The following is an 11,623-nucleotide window of genomic DNA, read 5'->3' on the forward strand; positions in this document are numbered from 1 at the left end:
CTGCTCCATCCAGGGCATGGACTGGGGGTGGAGAGGGCCATGAAGGTGGAAGTGAGGGTGAGGGCAGAGGGACAGACAAACCAAAGGCTATTTACTGAGTACTGTTCTGCTATCTTCTCCATAACCTTGAAATGTAATAATATTTTTATTATCATAATATCATGTTATTATTAATTATATCATAATAATATATGAAATAATATGCTATATACTGATACAATGTAAGGATAACAATACCAGCTCCCATCTTTACTATGGTGTTACAAAGTACCAGGCACAGAAACACTTGATGAGCCTTCTTACTTTGTTTCTTCAACTACCCTACAGATACTTTCGATCTTTTTACAGAAGAGGAAACTGAAGCTCAGAAGGTAGACACACGGGACTCAGGGATGCATGGCTGGCCTGTGAGGCAGTGGGGAATCTAGCTTGGGTCTGTTCTCTGCTCTCTCCACTCTCCTGCACCGCAGACTCCTCTGCCCTCCTCCTCAGGGCCTTCTCCTGGAAGACTGGGTCAGGGCACCTGAGAACTGGCCACCAGGAGCAGAGGTAGTGCTTGCCCCTTCTCCCCTGCAGGCCCAGCCCTGCCAGCTCCTCTTCTGTGCCTCCTGGGCCTAAAGGAGCCCCTCCTTATTGGGCCACAGGCCTCCTGCCTCCAGGCAAATGTCAGACTCTGCATTGAAACCCCTCCCCCATGTCTAGCCAGAAATGTGGGATTACAAACCTTTCAGGGGGCCCTCCAGTACCCTAAATCCTGGACCCAAAGAAGTCCCTCATCAAGGGGTCAGGTGAGAACCAACACGGCACCCAGGCCCCATGAGAGCCCCACATGCCTGGAGCCATACAGACACACTGAGCCCCAGCATGTCCTACGCAAATCAAAAGACAAAGGTTCCACAGAAAGGAGCTCTAGCTGCCCTTCAAAACTTGACAATGGATGGCAAACAGCTGGAATGCTCAGGGCAGAAGGGATCTGGGACACTGGGTAGCTGGGGGCTGGGGTGGGGGCAGCAGGACTGACCGGCTCCAGGGGCACCTTGGTGAGGCTACAGGTGTGGGCAGCTGATCCCCTGTGGAGACAGTAAAGATTAAGAGGATCATAAGCTGTATCCAGTGCTGCCCTAGGAGAAATCTCCATGAGCCAAAGCTTCTTTTGTGAGGGGCAGTTGGCACAGCTCCTGAGTTCAGACACAGGGGACAGGAGGCAGGAGGAAGAGAGGAGAGACAGGGTGAGAGACAAAGACAGAGGGAGACCTCCAAGGCCAGGTAAGTAGAGATAGAAGAGAGATAGGGGCACGAGCAGAAAAACAGAGGTGGGGAGCGAGGCAGGCCCTGGCTCAGCACCCAGAGGCCTCCCTGCGGTAGGAAGGCAGAGGCTGCCCAGGACTAGGCCAACAGTGCCCACGAGCTCCAACATGGCTGCAACTGTGCCAGCTACTGTGGCTGCCTCCAGAAAGAAGTCTCCAGACAGGTGGAGCCTGGAAGAGGATCCGTCAGGTATGGCTTTCTGGAGGTCAGGGCTGGGCCCTTGGGAAGTAGAGCGCGGGCTGGTGGGCTGCAGGAACCATGAAGGGAGCCAGAGAACACAGGCCCAGACTCAAGGGCTAAGGGCAAGTGTGAGTGAACCCGTGGGCAAACCCAGAACCCTGGAAACATGGAGGCAGCAGAGCCAGGCTGGACAGCTGAGCTGAGGTGAAAGGAAAGAAGAGAGAAGCACCTTAGAGTTGGGCAGCAGAGGTCCCTAAAGGTGATGTCGAGAAAGTTCTTATGGAATGATGGGGTCTGATGTCACCAGCAGAGAGAGGGAAAGGAAGGAGGAGGGGAAGTAAAGGCAAGGAGGATTCTCCTGTTGAAACTGGCCAGAGGGGAGAGACACGAGAGTGTCAGGTGAGCAAGAACCTGAGGACAGGGAAAGAGACTGAAGGGTGGAGAGGTCCTTGAGGAGGTGGGATACGGCCCTGCCCTCGCCCAGCCCTCGCCCAGCCCTGCCCCTCAGGTGCGGGACCCTCAGTGCAGTGCCGCGTGTGTGGAGACAGCAGCAGCGGGAAGCACTATGGCATCTACGCCTGCAATGGCTGCAGCGGCTTCTTCAAGAGGAGCGTGAGGCGGAGGCTCATCTACAGGTGAGGCGGGGCACAGCCTCCGGTCTCAGGGGGTCCAGCTAACTTTCTGTCCTCAAGTTCCTGGGAGAAGTGGAGGATGTCTGGGATAGAAGGGGACAGGGCAAACACGGAGTTTGGGCAGAACACTGACATCCAGGGCTCCCATCCACTGGCAGGTGCCAGGTAGGGGCAGGGATGTGCCCAGTGGACAAGGCCCACCGGAACCAGTGCCAGGCCTGCCGGCTGAAGAAGTGCTTACAAGCAGGCATGAACCAGGACGGTGAGACAGAGTCAACCCGAAGAGGCGTGACAGAACCTTGGGGTGTATGACCGATGGTGGGGTGTCATGACCCTGCCTGCCTCTCTCCCCAGCTGTGCAGAATGAGCGCCAGCCAAGAAGCACGGCCCAGGTGCGCCTGGACAACCTGGAGTCAGACATGGAGTCCCGGCTGGAGTCCTTGGTGGCTCCCCTGGCCCCCGTGGGGCCCAGCCCACGAGGTCCCATGCCTGTTTCTGCAACCCAAGCCCTGGGATCTGGGGCCCTTTCGCCTCCAGGCCACCACCACTTCATGGCCAGCCTTATAACAGCAGAAACCTGTGCTAAGCTGGAACCAGAGGATGGTGAGTGGGAGGACGCCTGAGTACCATGGAGCGGGGCTGCAGCACCCAGCCTTTATCCCCACACCCTGGGCCCTGAGCACCCCTTGCCACCTGCCACAGAGCAGAAGCTGATGTCCCAACTTCCTCCAACAGCTGACGAGAATATTGATGTCACCAGCAATGACCCAGAGTTCCACTCATCCCTCTACCCCTTACCCTTACCCCTCTCCTCCCCCTACGGCCCGGACAGCACCCATGAGACCTCAGCTCGCCTGCTCTTCATGGCTGTCAAGTGGGCCAAGAACCTGCCCGTGTTCTCCAACCTGCCCTTCCGGGATCAGGTACACCCGTCAGGTGGCCCATGGAAGTCAGCCAGGTTGGAGGGTACACACCTCCCTCTGTAGGTGATGAGGTGATGATTGGGGGCACACAAAACTGGAATGACGACAGCTGGGTACCCACAAGTCTCGAGTCAGTGACGATCAGGGTGTGAGTTTCAGGAATGGGGATGCACATACCTGTGGGCAGTGATGGTTGTAAGATGGGATTTGAAGACTGTGTGTGGCCCCCTGTGTCTTCCTCTCAGGACCTACATGACAGGGCAGCCTTCACACATGACAGCATGAGTGGGACCCCGGCCTCCTTTGCAGGGAAATGCCTCTGACTTCTGGCCTTGAGTTTCAATCCAACCTCCTCACCTATAGGATGCCCCTCTGGGGCTCTCCTGGGCAAACTGGCCAATCCTTCTCAATAAACCTGGGAAGAGCAGCACACTGAAGGGCTAAGACCTTCCCAGTGATTACTGCAGCAGCTCAGTAGAGTTAGGCCAAATCTCTTGAGTACATTTGAACTGGAGGTGCCCTTGTGGAGTGTCCTCCTGGTTCCCCACCCCCATGTCTCTAGGCTTTCCTAAATGTTCCAGCTGCAGCTCTGGATGGAACCCATAAAGTGTCTTGGAACCCCAGTAGCTGGGCTAGATAGTGCCAAATCCCAGAACCTTGGGCTGATATAGAACAGAGGTCAGAAGATGGTTCTGAGCACCGAGAAACAGTCCTGCCTTCCCTAGTGTCCCCAAGAAAGTGGCCTAGGTTTCAGGGTGAACAAGAGGTGCTGTGTATCAGCCATCACACTCATCTCCTCTCTGAGCACAGGTGATCCTGCTGGAAGAGGCGTGGAGTGAACTCTTCCTCCTTGGAGCCATACAGTGGTCTCTACCTCTGGACAGCTGCCCTCTGCTGGCCCCAACTGAGGCCTCTGCTGCCAGTGGCTCCCAAGGCCGGCTAGTGCTGGCCAGCATGGAGACGCGCATCCTGCAGGAAATCATCTCACGGTTCCGGGCGTTGGCAGTGGGCCCCACAGAGTTTGCCTGCATGAAGGCCCTGGTCCTTTTCAAACCAGGTAGTTGAGTGTTTGCCCAAGTCTTAAGAGAGAAGAGATCAGGGATGAAAAATGGGGATTCCAGTGACTTCTCTTTGTTCGCACTGCCCACCTCCACCCCACATAGATAAAGATGTGTACAGGGAGAAGGGGCTTACTTTCTGCTTCTCTCCAGAAACGCGGGGCCTGAAGGATCCTGAACAGGTGGAATCCTTACAGGACCAGTCCCAAGTAATGCTGAGCCAGCACAGCAAGGCCCACCACCCCAGCCAGCCTATGAGGTGACCCGAACACCAGCCTACCTGCCCTCCCCTCCCTTCGCTTCTTCATGCCCGTCCCCCAACTCCCTGATACCAGCTCAAGCCTGCATCAATAAGACAGGACCCAGGGATTCAGTTCAACCAGCACATGTTCAGCCACATCTACTGTGTGCCAGGCACAGTGCCAAACTCTGGGAGTGGGACCAAAATGTCTGTAAGACAATGTTGCTGCCTTCCAGGGATGCCTAACACAGTGACCACTGAAGATCAGAGTCCTGGTCAGGTATGGAGGGTTGCAGGTATATAAAGGAGATAGAAGCTCATTGGAAGCAGAGGTGGAAAGCTGAATTGACAGGGACTTTGTGGAGGATGGGCAGGTCTAAAAGAAGAGATCATCATTCACAATGGCAGACAGAGAGGCAAACATGACTGTGTCCTCAGGACACGAGCCCAGTATGGGAGGTGGATTGCGGCCAGTGGGAGGCTAAGTTAGGATGGCACTGTGGGACCAGCCTGTTGAGGCATTTGGCTGGCGTTTAGTTCCCAGTGAAAGCCATGCCTGATTTGGTAGGCACGAAGAAGCCATGCAGGCTTTAGAGCAGGAGTGTGTTATACACTGAGCTGCACTTACTGCCCACTGGTGTGGTGGTGATACAGACCCCAGTGCCAGGTTGGATATTAGGGGAGTATCTGGAGTTCTGTTCTTTGGAAGTGGTCACACGATGTGGAAAGGCAAGAGCAGATGTGAGAGCTTGCAAGAGTTGGAATGGGTTGGAATTGACACTTGGTAGATGAAAGGAGCAAGGGAATAGGAGGTATGTGAGAGAAGGGATAGTCAAGAAATAAAAAGGGGAACAGGAGGAAAAGATAATTTTGAGGGTACAGAAGGTCTGCTGGAGATGCAAAGGGACATCTTGCAGGGGTGTACTGTATAAGCCATACACACGCCCCTGGCCGGTTTTGGGGAACAATAGCTGCAGGCTAGGGGTGTGGCTGGGGGAAACGGAGGTGGAACCAGTGCTTGGGATTCCCAGCTTGGCCACTGCAGATAGTGTGTGGGTACAGAGACTTGGCAAGACTGGGCCACTGACCTCCATCCAAGCATCTATAGGCCATTTTAGACCCCATTATCTGCATTCTCTTGGGATATTCGAAGTTTTCTTTGACGAAGTGAGCTAGTGAACATCTTTGAATCACCTTTTATCTGAGAAAAGGTCACAAGAAGAGGTGATTTCCCCTTAAGAAGAGTCAAAGCATACCAGTAACACACTGTGTTGTGAAAAACAATTTCTGCCACTCAGGAGACAGGAAGAACAACTACTGTTCTGAGACTTGACATTCATCCTAAGAACAGCCATCTCAGATGCTCAAACCCCAGCAGGCCTCTTAGGCCAAATTTCTGTTGAGATCAGCTTCCAGAGATGTCAAATTTTAAAATATTGATTGAGATTTCCTATGTCACTTCTATAACAATTCAATATCAACTGTAGGCAGAATGGAATACTGAGAGAAGGGTTTGGGTTCTAAGACAGTGTAGTTCTGTTTTTTAAAATTGCAATACCCAGGAGGAAATCTAATTTTCATCATAACCCAGTACACAAAAATATACTGCAGTAAAGTTCCATCAAATAATACTGCCCTTACTTTGTATAATTCTATTTTTTTTTAAGATTTATTTATTTTTATACAAGAACCATGGTACAGGCCAGATGCACGGGAGGGTGAGAGGATTCACCGGAGAGAGAGCGGGGAACAGAACAGGCAGACTGACAAAGTACACTGCTGAGGGGAGCAGCGGGCGAGACAGGGGTCTACTTCGCCATGTGGGGTCCTTGCCAGCCGGCTGGGATCAAACCCATGCTGCAGGGGCTGCAGACAGCTTCACAGCGCAGCGCTCAACTGCCTGTGCTACCAGGGAGGCCCTAATTCTATTTTTTTAAGATTTATTTTATTTATTTATGCATACAAGAACTGGGATGTAAGCCATAAGTGTGTGTGGGTGGGAGGTGAGAGAATTCACCAGAGACAGAGTGGGGAACAGAACAGGCAGGTCTACTGAAATACACTGCTGAGGGGAGCAGCAGGTGAGACAGGAGAGGTCTGCTGTGCCATGTGGGTCAGCTCTGTGGCCAGGGATCAAACCCAGGCCATAGTGGCTGGCAATAGCTTGATAGTGCTGAGACTTTGACCCCTGCACCACCACAGGGAGGCCCTAATTCTATTTTTAAAAGTCTGGTTGTAACCCATTAAATTTCATTTCAGACCCACTACAGGTTCAATTCCTGCAGTTTGAAAAGCAAGTTTTCTAATTGACCTTATGGCTACTTCTTCCTGACACTCCTAAGATCAGTAAAGCAGAAGAAGGTCTAAGTGGAGGGGGAGGTCTGCTCAGTGCCACCTCTCTTGGCCCTCACAAGAGAAAGAAAGCCTTTAGTCTGACAAAACAAGGTCAACAGATAACAGGATGTTGTGGAAAGGCCTCCCACAGACCTCTGTGGTGGAGGCAGAGTGTGGAGCCGCCCCACTTTCCAGGGGCCTCTTGGACATTGGGTGATTTCCCCCCCACTGTCAAGTCTCCTAACCTAATGAATGTCTGACCCCCATTGGTCTCTTGGGGCTTCACTGTCCACTTTCTCTGCACTGGCGATCTCTGCCTTAGCAAATTGTTTTCATTTAAAACTAGTTACTTTTTTTTTTTCCTGGATGAGTATCTCAGTTACAAAAGTTACAATTCAGAACATTACCACTAATGGCTACTCTATTATCCTAGATGACCCACAGAGGGAATTTATATTCTCATTCAAATATATATAGTATGAATAACCATATATGATTAATAACATACTTAGATGTTATTTATATAAACCACTTGTCACTATTTATTCGCTATTTTCTCTGCACTCCTACAGTGGAGCGGGGGGGGGCACATCAGGTGGCAGCAACCCTTGTAGTCAATCTGGCCATTTCTGGAAATTCCTTCTTACTCAGCTCTGGGCACCTCTCATCTCTCCTCTCCGGTCCCTGCCTTTCCTGGGAGGGCACTGTGCCCAGGGCAGGAGCTGAGAATAAGACTAATGGTGTCCTGTCTCCTGTTCAGGTTTGGGAAATTGCTTCTGCTCCTCCCGTCTTTGAGGTTCATCACTTCTGAGCGTATCGAGCATCTCTTTTTTCGGATGACCATAGGGAATACGCCAATGGAGAAGCTTCTTTGTGATATGTTCAAAAACTAATACAGGCGGCAGTAAAATGGATACCACCACTTTGGAAAGTAATCTACTGAAGAGAAACATTCACCTACCCTTTGACCCAACAATCCTACCTGTGGGTATTTGCACCTAGCAGAAATGGCCACCAAGAGATACTACTGTAAGAATATTCATAGCAGGGCCTCCCCGGTGGCACAGCGGTTGAGCGCTGGGTTGTGAAGCTGCCCGCAGCCTCTGCAGTACTGGTTCGATCCCCGGCTGCTCCCCGGCCACCGGAGGAGGGTCCCACATGACGCGCAGACCTCTCCTGCCGCCCGCTGCTCCCCTCAGCAGTGTACCTCGGTCCTTCTGCCTGCTCTGCTCCCCGCTCTGGCTCTGGTGAATTCTCTCACCCTCCCGTGCTTCTGACTGTACCCAGTACTTGTATAAATAAATAAATCTTTAAAAAAAAAAGAATATTCATAGCAGCTTTATTCGTAATTACTCCAAACTGTACACTGACATTGGAATGGATAAAAAAAATTGTAATTGACTCATATAATGGAAGGCAACAATAAAAAAAAATAAACTGGGCCTTCCCCAGTGGCACAGTGGGTTGAGCGCTGTGCTGTGAAGCTGTCTGCCGCCTCTGCAGCGCAGGTTCGATTCCCAGCTGGCCAGGGGGATTCCCACATGGCGTGGTAGACCTCTCCTGACTCTCCCGCTTCTCCCCTCAGTAGTGTCTTTGGTCTGTCTGCCTGTTCTGCTCCCCACTCTGTCTCTGGTGAATTCTTTCACCCTCCCTCCTATGCCTCTGGCCTGTATCCCAGTTCTTGTAGAAATAAATAAATCTTAAAAAAAAAAAAGAATAAACTACCAATGCATGTGACAACATGGATATATTTGACAGATACAAAATTTGAACAAATGAGGCCAGGCACATGTAAAGTTCAAAAATAGGCAAAACTAACTGATGATGACGCAAGTGGGAATAGGGGTTATCTTTCATTTGGTGGGGCGGTGAGATGATTGGGAGGAAACCTTCTGGTGTGCTAGAAACACTATTTTTTTTTTTTTTAAATAGAGGCATGTTTTTATTTATTTATTGTTTGTTTGTTTGTTTTTGTTTATACATGCACTGGGTACAGTCAGAAGCGTGGGAGGGCGAGAGAACTCACCAGAGCCAGAGCGGGGAGCAGAGCAGGCAGAAGGACCGAAGTACACTGCTGAGGGGAGCAGCGGGCGGCAGGAGAGGTCTGCGCGCCATGTGGGACCCTCCTCCGTGGTCAGGGAGCAGCCGGGGATCGAACCGGCGCTGCAGAGGCCGCGGGCAGCTTTGCAACCCAGCGCTCAACCGCTGCGCCACCGGGGAGGCCCTAGAAACACTATTTTGATTTCTCCTCTTCCTTCCCCACCTTTCCTGGGAGGACACTGTGCTCAGGGCAGGAGCTGAGAATAAGACTAATGGTGCCCTGTCTCCTGCTCAGGTTTGGGAAATTGCCTCTGCTCCTCCTTGTGGTGGTTTCACAAATGTGTTTATTCATAAGAACTAAGCAGTGCACCTAAGATTTATATACTTTACCCAAGTATGTTAGACCTCAAAAAAAAAGTGGAAACAAAAAAACCAAAGGGAAAGGAATGTGGCCAAGGGTCTCCCTTTGTGGACACAGAAAGAATGAGCACAGGGTCTTTGAGTTTCATCTGGTTTCTACTCAGTCCGAGTGCAGGTGTGACGAACTCAAGTCCAGAGAAAAATCTCCCACAAGATTCAGCTTCACAACTTGTCCCCAGATGGCAAGATGGCATTCACCAGCCACAGTTTCACTGTGCCTTCTCTTCCTATCCTCTCTTGCCTCTCCTTAAGCAAAGGTAAGCACCATCCATGAGGAAACTCCATCACTTAATTCCTTCTGGAGATAGACAGCGTTCTTTTCAAGACAGATGCAGAAGACCTAGGAAATACCAACACTAATAATAAAAGTTAATAAACACTTCACCAGGCCGCAATGAACTGAACATCACATGTACATTGTTATTTAATCCTCAGTTTAACTCTGAGGAAATTACTAATCACTCCCATTTACAAAAGAAAAAACTGAGATTTAGCGAGGACTCCAAACTTGGTGTGACTCTACTTAGCTATACTTACCTTTGGCACTGCCTCCTCCTGGCTCTGGAACCAGCTGAACAATTTCTGTCTTCAAAGACATGCTTGAAGTCATGGAAAAGGTCATGTGCGAAATCTTAGGGGTTCCCTGCTCTTGGTCCTGTGTATGAATTCCGCTGACAGAATATCCTGCTTTAATGGAGAAAAGATTGTTCACAACATTCTGCGCTGGAGATGATTATAGCTAGGTTGCTGCCCTCAGAGGAAAGAGTACCTGAGAGGAAATATAGCTCAAACCCTTCCCACTTGAGCACTCAAACTGTTTGAAAATTTTGATCTTCTAAAAGCATCAGACTTCCCTGTCTGATAGTCTATAGTCATTATACCATCAAATTCCCTATCAAAACTTTTATCCGTAAGGTTTACAGGCCTATATATAGAAAGCCTGAGCAAAGGCACTTTAGCAAGATACATGGCTGAAATATGACCAAATAAGTCCTATCTTGCTTTTGAGAATACAGACAAGGGCAGCCTGAAGTTCACAGGCTAGTGTCTGGGCAGTGAGTTTCCCAGTTCTACACTGGGAGAGATTGGGATCTTCCGGAGGAAGTCTTAGAAAATAAGGGGTGTGTAAACTGGGTTGTCTGCTGCCAAATAAGGGGTGTGTAAACTGGGTTGTCTGCTGCCAACCTGGCATCGGTACCCTCAGGACTCAGCCCCCAAGGTCTAATCTTCAGTGTAGAGACACCAGGAACTACATTTCCCAGGAACCCCAATGACTTGCTAATGGAAGGAAAGCACTTACACGAAATCTGGAAGGTAACAGAGAAGTCATTCTTCTCCGGAGGCAGTTGCGGCCAAATATGCAGAAAGGTGGATTTCACAGCGGAGTCCTGGCTTGCTCAGCCTCAGAACTGCAGTAGCTTGCAGGGAAGCTCTTGAGAACTTTAGAACTTTTGACTGAGAACTACACTGGCTTTCTTGTCCACTTTTTGGGAGCTTCTATGACTTTTGTTTACTCAGTTCCTTCAATGTTTATATTAAACTCCCTAATGTCTATATTAACTCCTCACCTGCAATACAACTCTCCAATGTAATACAGCTCACAGTTGATCTCAAGATTTTTTCGATTTTTTTTGCTGTAAATTAGCTCCACTGAAATTTGACATGGTAGTAACTCTCTTTCATTGCATTTAGGGACTATGTATGGGAGGACGGTATACCATGTGCTACTTTGCCCTTAATGCCAGAAATGTCTTTGGTGAAGAGGCACACAAAAGCAGCTCCTGTGGGCCAATTTGGGTCTTTCAACTAGAACAGCAGTTATCATTTTTTTGTGAGACACTTCAGTTTTTAAAGGTAGGAAGGGCAGAGAAAGAGTCAAAGATGCCAAGGGGTAGACATCACTGGTTTTCCCTATTAGGATGTAACCTCAAGGCAGGGCCTTTGCTTTGTTCCAATTTTCCCCAATCACTTAGGACGGTGTCTGCAGTTGTTCAGCAAATATTTGTTGAATGAATAGATGAAGTCATTAAGAACTGGGAAGTGACACATTCCTTGACTAAGAGGTCTGAGATGCCAACAAAATTCAACAGATATTATGTGTCATATTTACTTCAGTGATTACGTCCTTGGCTCCAGACACTACTCCCAACCAACCTAAAGAAAATCAAAGCTCTGGTCTCCTTATTATAACTTGCATTTCCTTATCCTTTCGGCTCTCAAGCGTTTATATGATCAGAAAGTTGTAGATTCAGCAATCACAAGAGCAAGATTTTACATTTCTAGGTTTTAGGTGGTCAATTAACGAAATTTTAGGAAACAATCACGATCCTTATCATATTGACATCATGTAAAACAATATAAAAAATGTAAGCATGCACTAATGCAAAAAGAAATGAGAATTATCTCAGAATTTAAAAAATTGAGGCCTCCCCGGTGGCGCAGCAGTTGAGCGCTGGGTTGCCAAGCTGCCCGCAGCCTCTGCAGCAC

At 49.5% G+C, this 11,623-nt stretch overlaps 1 protein-coding gene across 1 annotated transcript; it reads left to right on the forward strand.

Moving 5' to 3' along the window:
- Window positions 1–864: 864 nt before the first annotated feature.
- NR2E3 (nuclear receptor subfamily 2 group E member 3) lies at window positions 865–7,595 on the forward strand. Its single transcript, XM_054692850.1, has 9 exons — window positions 865–985; window positions 1,366–1,497; window positions 1,997–2,123; window positions 2,279–2,382; window positions 2,475–2,723; window positions 2,856–3,043; window positions 3,854–4,100; window positions 4,255–4,360; window positions 7,437–7,595. Exons 1-9 carry the CDS (start codon window positions 865–867, stop codon window positions 7,567–7,569), a joined length of 1,407 nt encoding a protein of 468 aa, XP_054548825.1. The 3' UTR covers window positions 7,570–7,595.
- The last annotated feature ends 4,028 nt before the right edge of the window (window positions 7,596–11,623 follow it).

Source organism: Talpa occidentalis, unplaced genomic scaffold, assembly GCF_014898055.3.
Source record: "Talpa occidentalis isolate TD23 unplaced genomic scaffold, MPIMG_talOcc4v2.1 talOcc4.11, whole genome shotgun sequence".
Lineage (NCBI taxonomy): Eukaryota > Metazoa > Chordata > Mammalia > Eulipotyphla > Talpidae > Talpa > Talpa occidentalis.

Coding starts and splice junctions, on each gene's coding strand:
- NR2E3 (XM_054692850.1), top strand. CDS start 865: ATGTCCTACGCAAATCAAAAGACAAAGGTTCCACAGAAAGGAGCTCTA. Junction 2,124..2,278: donor AGGCGGAGGCTCATCTACAG/GTGAGGCGGGGC, acceptor ATCCACTGGCAG/GTGCCAGGTAGGGGCAGGGA. Junction 4,361..7,436: donor CACCCCAGCCAGCCTATGAG/GTGACCCGAACA, acceptor TCTCCTGTTCAG/GTTTGGGAAATTGCTTCTGC.